This window comes from Aspergillus costaricaensis (genome assembly GCF_003184835.1).
Source record: "Aspergillus costaricaensis CBS 115574 unplaced genomic scaffold BO79scaffold_5, whole genome shotgun sequence".
NCBI lineage: Eukaryota > Fungi > Ascomycota > Eurotiomycetes > Eurotiales > Aspergillaceae > Aspergillus > Aspergillus costaricensis.
The window spans coordinates 338,430-358,862 of record NW_020291805.1 but is presented as its reverse complement, the minus strand read 5'-3'; the positions used below and the strand labels follow the sequence as shown (position 1 = coordinate 358,862).

Genomic DNA, 20,433 nt, shown 5'->3' with positions numbered 1-20,433 from the left:
GTCCCAGCCTTCTTCTCATCTTACATCTCTCACATTTTTCATCACCACCCATCACCCTGATACACTCACGTTCAGTGTCCTGCTTCTATTTATTTAAAACACCTGTTCGGACCTAAAATCAAATCTACCCCCCCGATAAGCAAGGGAAAACAACCACAGCATACATACATCCCCACGACATCCTCCACATCAACCGTCACCATGGGTAAAGGCGGTCGCATTGTCTGCATCTTCACTCCATATGTCCTCACCATCGCCTCCTTAATATGCATCATCATGGTGGGCCTGGGCTGCACAAAATCCAGCTCCAGCACGCTAAATGATCTCTACTTCTTCAGAGTACGTCTTGCTTACCTTTCATGCATCCCCACTCTCATGTCCGATCGTACTGACTCCGCTTCAGGCCAACCTCAAGAACATTACCTCCGAAGCCTCTTCCACCGTATCAACAGTATCCTCCGTCGTGAGTGACCTGACCGGTGTTTCGGATGGCGATCTCTCCGCTGCGCTCGAGGAAATCGAGGAACAATACAACATCGAGGACTTCTATGCCATTGGTCTCTGGGGCTACTGTGAAGGAAACATCACCTCCAACAACAGCTACCAAACCAGCAACTGCTCCAAGCCCGAGGCCGAGTTCTGGTTCAACCCTATGGAGGTCTGGAACTTGGAAGAGACCGGTCTGGAGAATGCCCTTCCCAGCAACGTCAAGAGCGCCCTGAACACCTACAAGGCCGTTTCCAAGTGGATGTTCATCGCCTATGTCATCGCCTTCGCTCTCACCATCGTCGAGCTGGTCGTCGGTGTCTTTGCTATCTGCAGTCGCTGGGGTAGCTGCGTGACCAGCTTGGTGTCTGCTGTCGCTTTCCTCTTCACCGCTGCCGCTTCCGTCACTTCCACCGCCATGTTCGCCGTCCTCAAGGGCGTCTTCAAGTCCGATCTCGAGCAATACGGCATCAAGGGTCAAATGGGCAAGAACATCTACGTCGCCACCTGGCTCGCGGTCGCCTTCTCCCTCGGAGCCACTCTCTTCTGGATCATCAGCTCCTGCTGCTGCTCCGGTCGCTCCCCTTACAACCACCGCAACCGCAACCGCGCTGTCATGGCCGAAAAGACTCCCTACACCTACGAGGCTCTGGGCCCTCACGGCCAGACCCAGCCGATCCCTTACACCAACACCTCTTACCCTCCCCCGCCTCCCATCCACAACAACCAGACCACGGGTCGCACGAACGCCTATGAACCCTTCCGTCATGCTTAAATGATGGTCTACCACCAACATCAATCACAAAAACCACTTCCTGAATAGGAAAGGAAGGAATTTCATTCAACATTTGTTCATACTGGCGTTCTGGTTTGGGTTGGTTCGGTCATGACAACAACAACAACCTGATGATGACATTTTTCTATATTTTATTCGTGTATTTTGTTTCCAGCCAAGAAAAGGCAGGAAAGCTAGTGTGCATACCCGTGATACCCCGAGTATGGAGGGTTTGGAACTTGGATTATAGAGCCCTTGGTCCGGCACTGATTCATTCAGTGCTGCGACTCTTGGCATGATGAATTAATGCTAGTTGCATCCATCTATTGTATATGAAATGAGAATATCTACCTTTAAACATTTTTATTTTTATGTTTGGTAACTAGCCCATTGGTAATTTCATCATTAGTAACTTAGTAGGGGAAAGAAGGGATAGATGCACGTCGCTGTTTGGAGAAATAAGATGCTTACCTACTACGTTAACAATGCATTTGTCATTTTGTTCAGCTGAACAATGCTTCCTGTTCGGGAAGTGGAAAATGGCCCATTTTTAAATTGCCCACCTCTTGCTGTATAGCGACTCTTCGATTGAAATACCATCTGGCCTTGCTTTGAGAATCACAATACCCCTGTTAAACAATCCACCTCCATTCTTCCCATCGAAGAGGCATTAGAATACGGGATTACTGGCTTAAAGATCATAATATATATGAACCACACTCATATCTTTCATGAATAATATCTTAAATTAGAAGACGAAATATAGTAGCGACCTTAATAATAGTAATACAAACAAAGAAGGTAAAATAACCACCTTAAAAACACAGGTAAAAAATAGGGTATACGAAGAATAATATCCCAGAAGATAAATGAATTAGAAACATGAATAGGCATGAAATAGCCTTCACCCACGATACCCAGGACGCTGGATCACTCCCTTTTCGTCAACAGGCAGGTATGCGCCGCCTCGTCGGTTACGTTCAGAAAGAACGGCCTGGTCCGCTCGTGCCCATTGCTTGAAGGGCGTGTTGGGGTCGTCGGACCAGACAGGGCCTTTGGGACGGATGTGTCGAAGGGACACGAACCAATTCTCGTTGACACTTTCCGTGTCGGATTCGGGTTCGAGGTCTGAAAGCTGCTGCTGCTGCTGCGCGAGCTGAGCGGCATCTTGGGTCTCTGCGCCGAGCTCAATGCTGGCTGTTTCGTGCGTCTCGTCAATCATTTCGTCGTCTTCGTCTTCGTCTTTCTCTTCCTCGTCTGAATGGTCGGATCCGGAATCTGCGTCACTATCTGGGGGCAGTGGTATTGCGTTTGGCTTTGTTTCTGAATCGGTGTCATCGTCTTCATCGTGGCTGGTCTCGCTCACCATGTCGGATTCGGTTGAACCTTGTGGGGATTGGGGGACTGAGTGGTGCTGTAGTTCCAACTCATCGTCCTGCCCTGTGCCTGCTGGGTTTGCCATTGCAGCTTCACTCTCGGGTATACTGGAGTCCAAGTCCGGTTTGGGTTGTTCGTCCATGACATAATCCCCACTCTCTGGGACGCTAGAGTCCAAGTTATCTTCCTGAAAGGCCTCGTGCGCAGCTGAGGGTATCTCCGCGCAATCAACGGCATTCTCCACGGCACCGGACTCTGGCTGTCCCGGCTCTGCCAGCTCTTCAGCAATGGCTGTTCCCGCGCGAGTGTTGACCTGGCTTCGTGTCTCCTTTTCGTCCAAAGTAGACTTCAAGTACTGTTCTAGTTGCGCAGACGGGGTGTCTTCATTCACAAACGGGTCTTGAACGTCGTAATAAGTTTCGCCTGCAGGAACGGAAGACTCCAAGGGTTGATCGTCCACCGGCGGGCCATCCCGCTCGTGCCCAGTCTCATTGACTGGAATACGTGATTCCGAACCCCGTTCCGAGTCTGTCTCCATAGCCTCTTCGTCCAATACTGGGAGGTCTGGTGCATTTGTGTCGCGCCTGACCTTTGTCTGAGGCGTGGGAGACGACATAACACATGACATATAGTCCATATCCGTATCAGACTGGGTTCCCTGAGTCTCAGGACCAAAGGAATGGGCGTGGAAATTAGTGAATCGCTCGACAAGACTCCCCGTAAAAGAAGCGTTTGCTTTTCGAGATGCGATATCGGTATCGGGTGCCCCGGCTTGATCAGCGGGAACATACTGGGCCGCATTTGATTCAATCCCATGAGTGGTAATGCTCCGTTTCTTGTATGAAGGCCTAGAGTAGGACGACGAAAAGAACTCTTCATATGCCAACGACTTGGTACCCGCGGAGAGACACTCTTCAGTATAGCGTGGATAATCCTCGAGGTGCTTGATTATGAAGTCATCCCATAAGAAAGACCGCTGCAAGTGTCCCTTGGAGCGGACAGCGTGGAGTTTCGAACAAAGCTCGGTAAAGTGAGCGAAGTCCCCTGAATAGTTCGGATAATCACGCCGAAACTTTTCATACACCCTTTGCGCCTCCTCCAACTTTTGGGTGGAGTGGTTGATGTAGCTTCGGCGACGAACGACTATGTTCAACGCTGGTTCTTCAGCTGGCTGTTGATGAGACTCCATCTTAGGCCGTTTTGCAGGGGACTCTTGCTCTTGTTCGACCTCCGACACACGACGTTTTGGGCGCGACATTGTGGGCTGATCAATGCCCGCTACAACTGCCCCGATCTCCGAAGGTACTGACGAAGGCATTTCTCGGTACGAGGAAAACGGATCTGACTTCTGTGAGTTGTGCATCTGGCCATTGGTCGACACACTGCGCGGTTGAACTCCTGAAGCAGATGAATTGAGCCCCATGTCCGACGTCGTATACGGCGTTGTGTCTTTATGCATACTGCCGTTGCTCACTTGTGTGCCAAGTATATCGGAGTCCTTAGTAGCGGTGGTGCCATCTTGACGATCCTGGGATGAAGTCCCTTTGGATCCACTACTGGCATACGTGTTCAGGATCCGTGACTGAGATGACGATTTCGCTGCGTCAGATGACAGCTGCCCATCGTGACGAGTGTGCAATCCAGCGTCCTTTTTAGCAAAGTGTCCAGATCGACGGCTAACATTGTTGTCTGGCGTGTCCACAACCTGCACATGTTCGCGAATGCGAGGCCCAGGAAGTGATGAGCCAGAGCTTGTAACCTCCTGTTCTGATTGACTAGTAAGTTGCACTTGTTGCACATCACCAAGCGGGCACGGAACGGACGTGTCCATCATCGAGTCCTCGCTTTCAGCATCGGACATATCCTGAAGATCTTGAATGTGGTTTGTATCTTTCATCTGAGTCGCCTTACGGCCAACAAGCTGACCATCCCCGTTGGGGCCGAGATCAATAGGGCCCTCCTTAGTCTTGAACATCGGTTGTGGTATGATTTGATTGTCACGAGCAGACTCCAAGCTACCTCGCGGCGGCTGTTCGGATGTCTCGTTTTTCGACTCTCCTCCCTTCCTAAAGGTACGAACACGCACTGGGCTGCTATCTGCAGGCAAAACCTGACGTGAACGTGACTCCTGCTCTGGAGAACTTGACCATTGTGACGTCAAAGGCTCGCCCTCTGATTCCGAATCGGTCTGAGGTGAAGGGCTGGGCTGGCTAGGAAGAAGCTGGCGAGATTCAGTCTCCACGTCCACAGACATCTCCTCTCGAGCCATGCGACTCCTTCGGAGTGCCGTTTTGTTCCATTGATCAAGGAGTCTGGGCGGCACATGCCCCTGTGGCGTGCTTTCTCCTGGAGATGGTGGTATCCAACGGCGCCTATGTTGTTCCAGCAGTTCAGCTTGCTCTTTTGGGATTTCTATGTCTCTCCGTCGAATCTTTGTCATTCCATGCCAAGGATCGGTATGCCTGGGATACGGTCTCTCCGGGTTCGTAGATTGAGGAGAATGTTTAATAGGACTTCCCTGAATCGTGATGGATGCTGACCCATTCTCTGTAACAGCACCATTTGAATCTTTTGCATATTCTTCGCCTGGTGGATCACAGGGTGGCTGGCTGACTCTCTGGGTTACCGACTCACTTGGCAGTCCAATGAGGGTATCAGGTTTCCCTGTCCCCGTGGCATTCTCAAGCCTCGTGGGGCTGATAGCCGATGAACTTGGTCGGACAGTCATGGAGTTGGGGGAAGGTTTGGTAGCCTCGGCGCTGTTCTGTCTACTCCGAAATTGTTCTCCAGCCTTTGTCTTTCGTCTGTGCACATGGTCACTACTTGAATTGGGAACATTCGGCGCTCCGGCACGCATTTCTGCATTCCCAAATAAACTATTTGTCAAATGAGAACAGCTAACAGACGAGGTACGAGCCGCTGGACTCTTGAAAGCGGACATTGGGGGTAGTTGGGACATGAGAATGTCTTGCGAAGCAGATATCCGAGTGTCTTGGTAAGCCTGTGTTCCAAAACTATCATCAAATGGCTCCGCATGTGCCACATCTTGCGCCTCAGGGCCTTTAAGACCGTGAACGACATGTTGCATCAATTTCTTGACGGAAGGATTCTTATTGACGAACTTGCCCTGCGGGGCTGATTTGATTTTGCCGCGGCCCCAGTCGATATCGAAACGTTGAACATATAGATGAACCCTCGGCTCAACTATCGTATACTCCAGGACTATCTGAAAGTCCAACAACTGGATATAGTAACCCCGAGCCAGGTCCGCGCCCAATGGATGTTCTGGTGCTGTTTTTCCGTATACCCGTAATGCCTCGTGTGTAAGAATAGCCTCAATCTGGGATTTGGAGTCGGTCAAGATTAATTTGGGTACATCCTCTTGCTCCCTCCACTAGTCGGAAAATATAGTCAGTACAATAGTCCTCATAGCCGCAGGAGGTTGATCAAACTTACACCTTGGATTAAAGCCGAATGCTGAACATGGGTAGAAAAACGAAGGTTACTACCATCATCTTCGTACTTAGTACTACTAGCTGAACCTTGACTATAAGATGCGAGACATCTCTCAATGATGGGTGCAATCCAGATCTCGGCGGAGGCCATCGTGAGGATCTAGAAGTAGGCAAAGGCGAGCGAGCTTTTTGGTATAGGGCCACATAGTCTGGTGATAGATTTCAGCAGATGAAGGTTTGGTTAGTGTACGTATACGGATCCACGTTGGTTTTCATTCCATCTGCAGATGCAGAACTGTATAGTGGGTAGTAGTACTCATGATCTTATCGCTTCGATTATTTGAGTCTGGCTCCTAGCGCAAGCTGCGCAGCTCATTAATTTGTTCCCGGCGGACGCGACCTCGTCGGCAACCGACGCGCCTGACCGCCCTCACTGTGGCGCTTCAATACACTAGCCACACAACCAGCCACAACGCGGTGGTCGGCGCGAACCACGTCATTGGGCAGCGGCACATGTCATGGGCACCGCCCGAATCCCTGTTGCTGCTAATCGACGAGGTCTAGACAGTAGACAGTGCAGCCTGTCTCATTCAGCATCTCTTCTCCCCCGCTTTGCTCCTCTTCTCTCATCGGAGACAAAGGCTGCCTTGCCTGCCCTCCTCGGTGTCTCCGACTGACTAATTTTCTTTTCATCCGACTTCCCTCCAGAGAATGTGGAGTCCAACTCACCCATGCATGGACACTCACCGCACAGACTCCGATCACCGAGCAACGGAAGCTTCTCCGCAGCAAGATACCGCAAATGCTTGCCACCCCTTGCCTTGCTAAACCCGTCTGATTAACGTTCGATAAGATTTCGCGGGGATATCTGCTTTTTCGTGTCCCATCTCTGGGTGTGAAGAAGCCTGGATGGCTTCCCAACAGTCCCAAGGGACTTCGAGCCCCTCCGCCTCTTCTGTCTTCCTTCCTCTCGGTCGCCGCGGTTCTCGAGCTTCTGTATCGACGCAGGCGGAACGTGAAAGTCTGCACGCAGCCCTCGATCAAATACATACCGCTGCCTACCAGTCGGACGCCTTGACAGTTTTCAACGAGTTTACGAGCCCTCCTGCCCCATCATCTGCAACAGACGAGAAAACCATATCCGGCGAGCTGCAAGGTGGGTTGAGCGGGCTATATAGTCGCTTTAGGACATCGGTGGGTGGTATTGTGAGCGGGGTTGGGAAATCCTCAGACAAGAATACTGCGGATGATACTGGGTTAAAAAGTCCCCCGTCAGAGCGCTCTTCTATAAAGCCTACCCATGAGTCTTCGGAATCCCATCAGCAACATGCGGGCTCGTCACAAGGATCAAGGCTTCACTCCCCGGCTCCTGGGAGCCAGCACTCCTTCCAGGATAGTGTTTCTGGAGCCGGGAAGAGCGCAAAACATCCTCCCAAATCAACCAATTCATCTTCGAAACCGTTAATATCACCTGCGCTGAAATCCCCGGTGCCACCGTTACCCAAAGCTACGGGTAGCTCAACAGCCATTGACCCGATGGTAACCGAGCTTCATGTGAATGCTACTCATGCCTCAAGTACGAACTCGGTCAATCTTTCCACTAACAGCCTGCAAACTGTGGAGTCCGCTGGCACGGACAGGGAAGATGGCCCTCATACTGCATCCATGTCCTCATCGGGTTGGAGCCAGCGGCTCTCAAATTCCCCAGTATTACAGGTCAAATCCAGTTCCGCGAACGAAGCTCCAGCAAGCCATGATATCAGCAGAACGTCTACCATGGGAAGTCAGGTGCCTGAAAATTTTCGAAGGTCGGATTCACAGGGAACTCATGAGATAGAGGCTGCTTTGCCTGGCCCGCTGCGAAAGGCTAAACGTTCGATCGATGGAACCCAAGATGGTATCCCTTTCCCGCCTGAAAGGCTACGATCGAATTCAGGCGCGTCATTCAGCTTGGACAGAATCAACACGGCCTCTGGATCAAGGACGAATAGCGTCACTCAGTACAACAGCAATGAGGTAGCTCCATTCATTGAAAAGCAAATTCCCTCTGGAGTTGCTACGCCATTGCCAATGCCCGATGATGAGGTTCAACGGAAAGAACTACCAAAGCCGCTAGTCAAGCATAAGACTGGAGAAAGGCAGTCCATATCGAGTGCCAGCCGGTTGCCAGGATATGTGGCATCCCAAGCCTCCACAGCAGAGTCCGTAACTGGTCCACCACCTCTGGCTCCATTAAACACGTCTGTGGACCGCGTTTCTGGCACAGATGGAAGAAGCTGGCGGCCGCATGCGAGTGGCGATGGCGTTATGTCCCAGCTCCGAAGCAAGCTACTAAGCAAAGAGTTTTGGATGCGAGACGAAAATGCCAAAGACTGCTTTCATTGTGGCGAACCTTTCTCTACATTTCGACGAAAGCACCACTGTCGGACCTGCGGGCAAATTTTCGACTCTAAATGCACATTATTAATCCCGGGTGACCGGTTTAGCCAAACCGGAACAATACGAGTGTGCAAGCCTTGCGAGGCAATGATAAATGGCCATGACGACGATTCTTCCGAGTTCTCTGACAGCGAACAAAGCCCCATACCGCTCCATCCCCGGATGTCCGAATTCGGGGGGGGAATTTATCCGCGTATTCCTTCTGAGGAGGATGATACCTCATCGGTCGTGTCTCAGTCCATCGAACATGTGATGAAGACTCCTACTATGGCCATTCCCGCGACACGGCGTGCAGGAGAAGGCCACAACCGCCGCTCAGCTGTGCTTGAGATTAGCCCAGATAGACCACTAGCCCGGCCGACGTCCTCAAGATCCTTGAAGTCGTCATTGAGTGGGAGACCTCATTCAATGGGCCACAAGCGTCACCATTCCCGTCAGCAGTACATCCGAAGCTTCAAACCTCACCACGATGACCGTGCACCGTTCCAGCGGCGCCAAATAGATGATGCCGTACATGAGTCCCGGTTGCCTGCATTTCATAAAGATAACATCATCGATCCTGACCTGGCACAGTACCTCTCTGATGATGCCTCCAGTGGCGAGGAACAGCCCAATCTAATGTCTGCTGTATCAGAAGGCTCGTTGTCCAAAAGTGGTGGAGAAAGTGAGCGTACTACATTTAGCGGACTGCTTGCAGCCATGAAGAAAGGCCGACACGCGTTTGGAGATCGGAGTGTTGCTGGTTTAAACTCTTTTGGCCGCGAACCAGATGATGGTAGTGTTAGCAGCTCGAGAGCAGTAAATTTGCCTCGCGCTTCCCGTCGGCGCAATCTTAGTGTTGCAAGTAGTATTCATCAGCGCCACTCTCCGAGAGCATCGAAAGATAGCATGTTTAACTCCCTTGAACAACCGCCTGCTGTTCATGTTCTGCCCCCGGGTGTTCCGCCCAGCGGCTTCAAAATGACCAGAAGCTCATCTATGAGAGGAGCGGGTGCGCCTCCGGTCGAGTTAAACAAGGCTAGCCTGCAGCATGTTCGCAAACTGCTACGACAGCTCCTCAAAGACTCGTCCGTGCCAAACGTCTCCAAGTGGGAAACGGCTCTTCTGCCGATACTTCTTAAGGCAGCGGACGAGGTCGTACCGGACGTGCAGGGGGGTGATGATATGGATATTCGTCACTATATAAAGCTAAAAAAGATCCTGGGTGGCCGACCAGGAGATACTTCCTATGTTTCCGGATTGGTATTCACGAAAAATCTTGCCCTCAAAAGTATGTCGAGGAGCATACCGCAACCAAAGATCTTGATAATAGCTTTCCCCCTCGAATATGCACGGCATCAGCAACATTTTATGAGCCTGGAACCTGTGATCCGGCAGGAACGTGAATTCCTTGCGAATCTGGTGAGCAGAATAGCTGCTTTGCGACCTAATTTACTTCTCGTTGAGAAGAACGTCTCCGGCTTGGCCTTGGAGCTGTTGGAAAAGGCCAATATCGCAACCGCATACAATGTCAAGTCGTCAGTACTTGAAGCTGTGTCTCGATGCACTCAAACAAGGATCATCACCTCTATGGACAAATTGGTGACCACCCCGGTGCATAGTGACTGCGGCAGTTTCGATGTCAAGACATATGTGTACAATGGCCGGAAAAAGACGTACATGTATCTTTCTGGCTGCCGCAAAGAATTGGGTTGCACGATTGTTTTGCGCGGCGGTGATAGCGAGGTGCTTGCAAAGGTCAAAAGAATCACTGAATTCATGACCTACGTTGTTTACAACCTCAAACTGGAGACCTGCTTGATGAGAGACGAATTTGCGCAGATGCCGGCATTGACTGATGCTGAGAAGGAAAAGAAGATAGATGCAGGGCACGATTCTAGCGAGGGGTCGAGCAGTTCCTTGCCTAAAGACACAATAACCGACCCGGAGACTGCAAGCGAAGTGCCCGACGACGTTCCGAGGCCAACTTACTACGAGGATATTGTTCGGGACCATGAAACGAAGGTTCTATCCGCGTCTCCGTTTGTCCAGTTTGAGCCACCCTACCTGCTCATGCGTGCCCGAGAGATGGAGCGCAAACTGGCTTATCTTAAGCGCCTCCGCGACAAAGACCTTAACCTTGACCAGTCAGCAGATGAGAAGGCCAAATCTCAGAAATTCATACTGATAACCCCTGAAATGGTTCATGAGTCACCCGAGGGTGCTCCGCCTAAAGTTAAAGAAGTCCTACGCGCAGCCCATGATGCTGAGTATGATAGAGCTCTTCATCATTATCAAACCCAGAAACGTCAGTGGGAGGCTTATGTCGCCGGAAGCGTCGGCCTTTTCGATCCGTACGCCCACCAAAACATCGTCGTCCTCTTCAGTCTTGTCTGCACTACAACGTCAATTCCCTGCTCTGGTCCAGATCTTCTTGCGCTCGAGTACTACAACGAGCATGGCGGTGACCCGATATTCGAGCCAGACTGTACTTTAGGACAGTATGTCGAGGATATTTGTCTACATGCAAATGCAGTATGTACGGCAAATGGTTGCGAGAAGCGAATGTTTGAGCACCACCGTCAGTATGTGCATGGTGAAGCCCAGATAAGCGTTTTCACCCAGCCCTACCCCTCGAAACTGCGAGGTCTCCAAGACACAATCTTAATGTGGAGTTGTTGCAAGATCTGTGGTAATGAGACTCAGGTCTTTCCGATGTCGGAAAGTACTTGGAAATACTCATTTGGGAAGTATTTGGAACTCTCCTTCTGGAGCAAGAACCTCCATGCTCGAGCGGGCGTTTGCCCTCATGACTTACAGCGTGACCACCTTCGCTTTTTTGGCTTCAAAGACGTTGCTATACGAATCCACTACGACAGCATCAACTTGCTTGAGATAATTGTTCCTAGAACTCGGGTTACATGGAAAGTGGACAATGACTTGAAACTCAGAAACGAGGTGTATCAGCGAATGGAGCATCGCATCACCCGGTTCATGGTTTCAGTCAAGGCGCGGCTGAAGGGGATCAGTGTTGAGAGTGTTATCCCTAAGCAAGCCGAAGATTGCAAAACACAGATAGAGCATCTGAGTAAGAAGGCCAACGAGGATCACATCCTCTTGATCAAACAGCTACAGGAAAAATACACCAACTCGCGATACTGGGAAGTAATCCCTCTCAATGAAGTGCTCCGCTCCGTTCAGGAGAAAGTCGTCGAATGGGATGCTGCCTTCGCTGAATTTGAGAAGAATTTCTTCCCCTCGGAAAAAGATATCAAACGATTGGCTACTCTGCAGCTGAAGAAAATCTTCCTGGACAAGGATGTGTCGGTGATCCCCGAAGAGCCTCCTACCACACCAAATGAGGCCGACAATGAAATCATCGAAATGCCGGAGCGGATGCGACTAACGCGCCGTATGACCCTTTCCCCGGAGAAGGCCCAGGATGTCCTAGTATCTGTTGTCGAAGAGCATTCGGGGGAGAAAGATGTTGCAGGAAGCCAGGAGAGTGATGCCATCAAGTCCGATGATGTCGGCTCTGCAACTCTCTCTTCCAGTTCAGGGAGCTCGCAGTTTTCACCCCCGCAGGCTGAGATTGCGGCCGAAAAAGAGGTGCAGCATCTGGATCTCGCAACACCTTTGAATCACTCTGAGCATCCGGTCCTAGCCCCGCCCACCACGAAGGCAATAGACAGTCAGGAGCCCCGGGAGCCCTCGGAGCCACTGGAGCCATCAGAGCCAAAGGCTACCTCTACTGATTCTGATGTGAACCCGACGGAACCCCCTCCTGAGGAGCCAAGTGTTCGTCAGAGAAAGAAAAGCGATGAAATTGAAAGAACCGCAACTCCAAGTCGTTTCCCATCTGCTATTCCCCGACTTGCCGAAGCTACTTTGCGACGCAGTGGAAAGTCTACATCTCCACCATTATTTCGGGCTCAAACGCAACCTGCTCCTTTCCACAGGGACCTCGGAAATGATACAACCCCAATAAAGGGCATGAAAATCGCCTTTGGCAGATTGACACCGTCTGATGGAGCTCCAAGTCCTCCGCTGGACTCCAGGTCAAGGTCTTCGGACAACAAGAAGCTCTCGGAACGTTTCAATCTGGCCCTCCGAAGTGGAAGAATGACACCAGGCTCATCTCTCATACCGCGTTCTATCCCGACCCGAAAGAATACCCGAGTCTCGAACCTGGCTAAACACTTCGAACAGTTGAGCCGTGAGTTTGAAAAGGAACGGCAACGAGAAAGAGCGCGACGAGCTGCCAAAGGTACTCATTCTCGCGCAATCCCAATAGCTTCCTCGAAACCAATCGTCGAGGTATACAAGAATGTCAGGGAAGCAGTTGAAGAACGGGAGCCTTCTGGCGAAGGGGAAGATTTCATACCCCCAGCATCACGCCTCCCGCCGGACCAGTCCGGCAGAAACAGCGAAGATATGCCGAGGCGGGATTCTGAGGAAGAGAGCAGGCAGGAGGATATTTCACAGGAACCTTCTGCAGCTAAGGAAGAAAAGGAGGGCGCTAGCCCGGAGGACGAAAATGTCTTATCTGAGGTCGAAGGTGAGGAACACAGTGATGAAGACCGAGACGACCTGCAAAGACTAGACTCGAATGATGAGTTGAAGATGTCGCCTGAAGACGAGTCGATGGACCTGAAAGAATTCCCCAAGCATGAGAGGAGTACGCTATTGAAGCTGCTGACCAACTTCTGGTCAGAGCGTTCTGCCAGCGGTTGGGCACCTCTAGATTATCCGCTTACCATGTCCGATCACGTTTTTGCGGATTGCGACATAATCGTGCGGGAGGACGAACCAAGCTCCCTGATCGCGTTCGCGCTGGACTCCAGCGACTACAAGGAGAAATTAGAAGCCATCCAAAGGCGCTACGAAGAGCCTGACGAGAAGGACACGTATGAAGAGGATGGCAACGATACTTTGGACGAGACCCGGGTCGAACATGCACTCTTGAGGTCAACAGGTACACATCTGAAGTATCAATTCCAGGAAGGTCAAGCGAAAATGCTGTGCAAGGTATTTTATGCGGAGCAGTTTGATGCCTTACGGAAGAAATGTGGAGTCGCAGAGCGGATTGTAGAATCGCTCTCTCGATGTGCCAAATGGGACTCCAAGGGAGGAAAGACCAAATCCCTATTCTTGAAGACTCTCGACGATCGCTTCATTCTCAAATCGCTGTCGCCCATTGAAACACAGGCATTCCTGAAATTCGCCCCAGCGTATTTCCAGATTATGTCCGAGGCACTGTTCCATGAGCTGCCGTCTGCAATTGCGAAGATGTTTGGTTTCTACCAAGTGATCATCAAGAACCCCGCTACAGGGACAGAGTTTAACTGGTTCCTCCTGTTGATGGAGAACTTGTTCTACGATCGTGTTCCTACTCGGATTTTCGATTTGAAGGGCTCCATGCGGAATCGCAAAGTCCAGAGTACGGGAGAACGCAACGAGGTTTTGCTAGATGAGAACATGGTGGACTTCATCTACGAAACACCGTTATTTGCGCGGGAGCATTCAAAGAAGCTTCTGAGCCAGAGCGTTTGGAATGATACCTTGTTCCTGGGACGCCAGAACGTGATGGATTACTCGCTTATGATCGCTATCGACGAGAGTCGTTCAGAGCTAGTGGTTGGCGTGATCGATTGCATCCGCACATACACCTGGGATAAGAAACTAGAATCCTGGATCAAAGATCGTGGATTTGCTGGTGGTGGAAAGAACAGACCTACCGTCACCAGTCCAAAGGAGTACAAGAGTCGATTTAGGGAGGCGATGGCGCGATACGTGCTCCAGGCCCCAAGGTATGTTCCCGAAACCTCACATTCTCAAAACCGCAGCATTTACTGACATGGCCATAAGCTGTTGGCACCAATTCCAGAATTCCCAGCTCTACAGATACGCCCCAGTCGAACATTACCCGAGCCAGAGTTATGCCGCCGCGGACGCTGATGCCCTCGAGGAGATAGCAAGTTGAGCGAATCAGTTCCCCCGCGGACTGTTCTGTACTGATTAAGACCCTCATGACGGATATGACTTGACGAACACGACATGATGTACCAAAAATTCCCACTTCCAGTTCATTCATTGATGCTACATTTGCACTTGGCGTGTCGATCCAACTTTTGTGTACGGTCTTTGAGCGGTATTTTTCTTTTCTATTACTTTTGCTGTTTTCTCCTCGTTCCACAAGCATTCCTTCATTTTAATGAGTGTACGAGACCACACCACACCACCACCACCACCACCTAGACTAGGACCTACCATAATACCACACACCCAACCATAATGACCATTATGATGACACAAGCATAATAAAACATCAATCTGAAACCAAGTTCCCCAAAATCCAGCATACACAACAACTAAAAAGAATACCCGAAGTAGTAAAACATAGTAGTAATCCTTTTTCCGGAAGAACCCCGCGAGTGTCACACATCCCGAACACACCATCGGCTGAATTCGGGACGCTCGGGTTACCACTCGGGAATCTGATTTGCTGCTCCGCGGTTTTAGTTCTCCTTCAGTTCAGTTTTGGGCAAATTCGCATTTCCCACACCGTCGCGTGCGCGGATTTTCTTTCTTTTTTCTTTTTCGTGTGGCTCCTCTTTTTTCTTCTCTCCTCTTATTCCCCTTCTTCTTGCTTCTTGTGTGTGCGCCAGTTGCTGGTAAATGACTGCTCTCTATTGCTCCCAGAGGGAAGGTGTAAGGGCTAACGGGATAACCCAGCCTTATGCTCCGCGCTGTGCTACGGGATTGAACTCACGAACTCACTATTTACCATGACTAACTGATTTACTGCCAGTGGCTGCTGCTGCTAGCTTTACCACTCACGAGCTATGGGCTGGATTTCAAATGTGAAAGATTGACAAATGCCTTGCTTGCTTGCCTCGGTTGGGGGGGCTTCTTGTTCCGTTCCCCCGCACGAGAGAGGAGGACTCGATTCGAGGGGCTTTCCTCTCTCTCGCGCGCGCCCTCTCTCTCTTCTTTGCTCTTTTGATTTACTACTCAGCTCATTCTCTTCCTTCTGCAACTGTCTTCATTGACTTTTGATTGTTTACAAAACTACGTCCGATTCATGTCTTCGGACATGCCGTTTATGGCTTACATCGCTGCGATTCGTTACCGACGAATATTAACTCTTTTGCTCGACGAATGATGGATTCTCAAGTGATCCGGGTTGCATTTCCACTAACCAATCATACTGACTGACTCTCAGGATGCTTACTTTGTTCAAGACATGAGAACAACTTATTAAATTCTAGCTTTTGATCGCAGCAAAGTCCACCAAACATGGCTGGCTAACTAACGTCAAATCAAAATACATACACATTACGTTCCCAAGGTGTGTGTCTTCCCCCAGCGCATTTCGGGTTCAAAGTGAATGTGGTGGTAGACGCAAGTGCGCACTCCTGGTGCTCCTCGTCCTGCCCCGACTAACGAGTCTCGCAGTGAAGACACAAGCAGTCTACCGCGGGCAGACTACCCTGGGTCGTCGCATGGCGGCGAGACCGGTCTACGATATCCAGAGACACACCCTTGACGCTTTCTATCCAATCGCTGTCGTTACCGTGTCATCCACCAACCGGTGGCATGCCAGACTGCTTTTGCATTTACTCAGCCAGGCCAAGGTTCTCCTCAGCAGGGACCACACGAACGGTGTTGGTGTGGCCCATACCGCCGCGCCATCCCTGGACACAGACGATGTTGTCACCCTTGTTGATGATGCCGAGCTTGAGGGCGTGGTTGATACCCCACTTGAGACGGCGGTCAACATCCTCCTGCCAGACCTTGACGTTGAAGTCGGGCTTCTTCTCGGGGAAGAGGAAGGGCCAGACACCACGGTACAGGTGCGAGTACTGGATTCAACACGTTAGCACACGACTCTCGAAACAACACTAGCTTCTCGACTTACCCGGGAGGCAGCGGGGTTACGAGTGACCATGACAATGGGGCACACGGGGCGGTACTTGGAAAGGTAGCGAGCAGTTTTACCGCTGCAGATCTGTCAGCACTCATCCTACCCGACTGGATATATCCATTTGGAAGCGTCGCTACATACCTGGTAGTCAAGACGACAATGGCACCAGCGTTGAGTTCCAGACTGGCGCTAACGGCAGCCATGGCGATGGACTCGACAGTGTCGGTGGGGCGGGGAGCAAGGTTGCGGAGCTCATCGAACACGTTGAAGTGAGGGATGGCGACCTCGGCGAGCAGGCAGGTCTCGGACATCATCTTGACGGCCTCGTTGGGGTAGTTACCCTTGGCGGTCTCACCCGACAGCATGACACAGTCGGCACCGTCAAGGACGGCGTTGGCAACATCGGACACCTCAGCACGAGTGGGACGAGGGTTGTATGTCATGGACTCGAGCATCTGAGTGGCACAGATGACGGGCTTACCCTTGATGTTACACTTGGCGATCATCATCTTCTGGGCGATGAAGACCTTGGGGGCGGGGATCTCGATACCAAGGTCACCACGGGCAACCATGACACCGTCAGTCTCCTCGAGGATCTCGTCGAAGTTGTTGACACCCTGCTGGTTCTCAATCTTGGCAATGATCTGGATCTCCTTGCCCTCCTCACCCAGAACCTCACGGATGTGGCGGATGTCGCTACCGCGGCGGATGAAAGAAGCGAAGACCATGTCGACCTTGTTCTTAACACCGAACTTGAGATCGGCAATATCCTTCTCGGAAAGGGCGGGGAGGTCAACGTCAGTGCCGGGCAAGTTAACACCCTTGCGGGAAGAGATGTTGCCGTTGTTCAAGCAGCGGACGCGGATGGTCTTGTCGTCTACGACTTCGATGACCTCGAAGGAAAGGATACCGTCATCAACATAGATGAGCTTGCCAGGAGAGATCACCTTAGTGATGTTCTTGTAGTCCAGGTACCTACAAGACGACTGGTTAGCGGAGTCCGTGCACAGACAAGTCTGGGGCTGGTCTCCCGATCCACTTGCAGTGGTCGGAAGAACACGGGGAGGAGCCTTACATGTTCTTGTCGTCGGAGGCGGTGGCATATTGATCATCGGTGGTGATGTTGAGCTCGTGGCCCTGCTTGATAGGGATATCCTTATCATCGGGGGTGTTTCCGGTACGGATCTCGGGACCTTTCTACGGAGGAGTCAATTTGGGGATCGCGACCGGCCAAGGGACCGGAGAACTTACGGTATCGAGAGCAATGGCGAGAGGACGTCCGACCTGGGTCTTGGCGGCCTCACGGGCGTTGTCGATAACAGATTGGTGGTACTGTGGCGGGTCAACATACTGTCATGTGCCAATGCACGGATGGGGACCGTTCTTACCTCATAGGAACCGTGGGAGAAGTTCATGCGAACAACGTTAAGACCGGCTGCAAGCTAGTCAGCTGATTGATACCTTCCAGAGTGAATAGGTTTTATCGGTCGTACCAGTGCGGAGAGAGTTGATCTTCTCCACGGAGTTGGTCTTGGGGCCTAAAGAAAAATCGGAGGTTAGCTTGGATGAGGTCAAGTGCGGGGTGCGAGGTCTTCATGAAGATGGATGACAATCGCGACGACACAACTGGCAGAAACGTACCGATGGTGCCGATGATGGAGGTGCGGCGGAAGTTCTTGGAGGGCACCATCTCAGTGTTGAGCTTGGAGTGCCACTCCAACTTCATGCGGTTGCTCAGGTGGTCGAGGGAAGAGCTGGCGGCCATCTTGACGGATGATTGATCTCTACTGAACTAACAGGAAAGACAGAAGAGAAAGGGATTGATGGAAGATGGGAAGAGAGAATGGAGAGAGAAAGAAGAGAGGAAAGAGGAGAAGAGGGAGAGATAATAGGGAAGGAAAAGACGGGGCCGGTGAGCGAGAGAAGAGAGAGATGGTGGACTAGAGGAGGGGTGCCCGGGAAGGAAAAATGTTGGCGGCGGTGATTGGCTGGATCGGCCCTTTTTGGTGGGATTCCTGCTTTGGGACACTTTTTTCTGTCGGTCGGTTCCCCGCGGGTTGAGAGAGCAAGAGCAATCAGTACTTACTCCCGTACTTAGTTTAGTTGTGCCTCCTGCTACGGAGTAGTTACAATCACACTTCTCATCGCCTACCTAATTCCCATTATTAATGACTTTTTCCCTCCCCGGCACTATCGCTGGGTATCAAAACTCAATAATTTGCTTCGTGATCCACCTTTCACTGCTTTTGCTTCTATTCTTTGATCGGTAGATATACCCTGCTGCCTCTGTCCGCGCTTTTCACTGGTCAGCCAAGGGTTTCCGCCCAGCGATCAGCAGCAGCTTTTTGTCCACTTCATCCTCAGGCACCTGCTTCCGCGCATCTCAGGCATTCATACGCCGCATGCAATATTAATTGGTTGGGAAGATCCAAAAGCAATTCAAGCCCAAGCCACAATCTGGCAGATACACCCACACAACATTCCCCTACTATCTATCTAAGTATCTACCTATCTACAACAAACTTTGTCAAAAGTAGAAATCTGGCAGGACCACATGATCCCCCTTCCTCACTGTCCAGTTGACCCCACATGGTCGCGGATCCATCCTCTCCTAGCGAGGTGGATTTAATGTTCTTTGTCGGTGCTGAATTTTCTCTCCCTCCTCGCAGAAAAAAAAAGGCGCCTATTTTCCCCTTTCCCCTTCGCAAGAACTATTTCCCTGACTCCATCGGAACCCATAAGGCTGAATTTTGCTCTGGTCGGATGGACCCAGTTGCCAGTTATGGAGAAGCTGTCTCATTTTTTTTTTTTTTTACCTGCTCTTTTATGGGTAAGCAATTTTACTTAAGGTAGTAGATAATTTACTCGGAGGTTTTCTCTTCCTGTTGGAGGTTCTTAACTCCGAAGGTGTGCCGATTCCTCTATTTGTCTTGGAGATAAATACTGTTAGTTGAATTAGGATGGGAGATAGTAGTAGCAGCACCTTAACCACATATATCCGAACTGAAGCTTGGTAGTTATCTTGGCCTATTATGCTCAATATAATTATGTAAGTCGGTCATATGAAACATTCATGGTTGTTGCATTGATATTCCTTATTTTCTGTAATTGGACACCCCCAAGGTAGACAGCAAGTAGTAGTAAAGGTACTCACTACCAACATCACTCATACCCTCACCACCACCGCACAAGTACCTTCTACCTACGAAAATATATGAATAACGAATCCCGATCTACACCTACCTACTTCGCACCTGATACTATCACCACAATCACCCCGTCCCGACTCAGCCCCCGGTGAATGAATGCTATGGATAATCTGCAATATGCATGCTAGGCCATTCCACTCCGTAACTACAGAGCCCGCCGTCGGCTCGGCACACTTCCTCTTACAAGGATAACTCTATACTTAGCACAGATACATACTTAATATGATATAGTCTGCAGAGCCAAGCCCCGGTTATCTTCATTCATTCCCCTTCTCGGTAGTGTTTCATCCTGCATCCACCCGCTCAGCTACTATTTGCAAAGTACTGCCGACTTGGCGGTGATGTGATTGCGTACTCTCTACGGAGTAGTTTTGTTTGGTTTTGTTTAGATTGGTTTCGGACTTCGGAGAATGAATGAATAAATGCATGCTGATCTACTTAGTATTGATGTTTGTTTGCTCAGATTTGCTTTTTGGGTTGAGTTGGTTTAATTGTTGGGGAATGATATAAATGGGAGTGTGGGTAGTATTTATGATCCATCCTATCTCTAGATTCATTCCGGAGTACGTAGTACTATTTATGAAGTGGTAGAATACTCCATACATAAGTAGTAAATAGATAGGCAGACACTGCCCCTCCATACTTTACCCTCTACTATGAGCAGCAGTAACAGTGGTCGCTCGGCTCGGCTAGACAACTTACTAACCACACCAGCCACTCCCTCAAACCCAGCCACCCAATTGACCCATGACCACCAACCCAGCCTCGCTCACCGCCTCGCACCAA

The 20,433-nt window shown here is 50.6% G+C and overlaps 4 protein-coding genes across 4 annotated transcripts; 2 read left to right on the top strand and 2 right to left on the bottom strand.

Moving 5' to 3' along the window:
- Positions 1–1,610, top strand: BO79DRAFT_235541 (SUR7/PalI family protein). The gene is made up of 2 exons (XM_025684488.1): positions 1–339; positions 404–1,610. Exons 1-2 carry the CDS (start codon positions 202–204, stop codon positions 1,259–1,261), a joined length of 996 nt encoding a protein of 331 aa, XP_025543068.1. The 5' UTR covers positions 1–201; the 3' UTR covers positions 1,262–1,610.
- A 478-nt stretch (positions 1,611–2,088) lies between these two features.
- BO79DRAFT_167159 (uncharacterized protein) lies at positions 2,089–6,389 on the bottom strand. Its single transcript, XM_025679367.1, has 2 exons — positions 6,095–6,389; positions 2,089–6,032 (listed from the first exon to the last, which is right to left on the bottom strand). The coding sequence occupies exons 1-2, from the start codon at positions 6,242–6,244 to the stop codon at positions 2,166–2,168; spliced, it is 4,017 nt and encodes a 1,338-aa protein (XP_025543067.1). The 5' UTR covers positions 6,245–6,389; the 3' UTR covers positions 2,089–2,165.
- Positions 6,390–6,711: 322 nt separating this feature from the next.
- BO79DRAFT_285206 (1-phosphatidylinositol-3-phosphate 5-kinase FAB1) lies at positions 6,712–14,861 on the top strand. The gene is made up of 2 exons (XM_025688331.1): positions 6,712–14,321; positions 14,380–14,861. Exons 1-2 carry the CDS (start codon positions 7,003–7,005, stop codon positions 14,492–14,494), a joined length of 7,434 nt encoding a protein of 2,477 aa, XP_025543066.1. The 5' UTR covers positions 6,712–7,002; the 3' UTR covers positions 14,495–14,861.
- Positions 14,862–15,766: 905 nt separating this feature from the next.
- Positions 15,767–18,583, bottom strand: BO79DRAFT_167152 (pyruvate kinase CDC19). The gene is made up of 9 exons (XM_025679366.1): positions 18,080–18,583; positions 17,932–17,976; positions 17,827–17,873; positions 17,690–17,770; positions 17,514–17,635; positions 16,580–17,413; positions 16,433–16,514; positions 15,970–16,376; positions 15,767–15,862 (listed from the first exon to the last, which is right to left on the bottom strand). The coding sequence occupies exons 1-8, from the start codon at positions 18,201–18,203 to the stop codon at positions 16,131–16,133; spliced, it is 1,581 nt and encodes a 526-aa protein (XP_025543065.1). The 5' UTR covers positions 18,204–18,583; the 3' UTR covers positions 15,767–15,862; positions 15,970–16,130.
- Between the last annotated feature and the right edge of the window lie 1,850 nt (positions 18,584–20,433).

Bases quoted from the DNA above. Each gene is read 5' to 3' on its own strand.
- BO79DRAFT_235541 (XM_025684488.1), top strand. From the start codon at position 202: ATGGGTAAAGGCGGTCGCATTGTCTGCATCTTCACTCCATATGTCCTC. The intron at 340-403 runs GTACGTCTTGCT...ACTCCGCTTCAG, and splicing joins ATGATCTCTACTTCTTCAGA to GCCAACCTCAAGAACATTAC.
- BO79DRAFT_167159 (XM_025679367.1), bottom strand. From the start codon at position 6,244: ATGGCCTCCGCCGAGATCTGGATTGCACCCATCATTGAGAGATGTCTC. The intron at 6,033-6,094 runs GTAAGTTTGATC...TTTTCCGACTAG, and splicing joins ATTCGGCTTTAATCCAAGGT to TGGAGGGAGCAAGAGGATGT.
- BO79DRAFT_285206 (XM_025688331.1), top strand. From the start codon at position 7,003: ATGGCTTCCCAACAGTCCCAAGGGACTTCGAGCCCCTCCGCCTCTTCT. The intron at 14,322-14,379 runs GTATGTTCCCGA...CATGGCCATAAG, and splicing joins TACGTGCTCCAGGCCCCAAG to CTGTTGGCACCAATTCCAGA.
- BO79DRAFT_167152 (XM_025679366.1), bottom strand. From the start codon at position 18,203: ATGGCCGCCAGCTCTTCCCTCGACCACCTGAGCAACCGCATGAAGTTG. The intron at 17,414-17,513 runs GTAAGGCTCCTC...GTCGTCTTGTAG, and splicing joins GCCTCCGACGACAAGAACAT to GTACCTGGACTACAAGAACA. The intron at 16,515-16,579 runs GTATGTAGCGAC...ACAGATCTGCAG, and splicing joins ATTGTCGTCTTGACTACCAG to CGGTAAAACTGCTCGCTACC.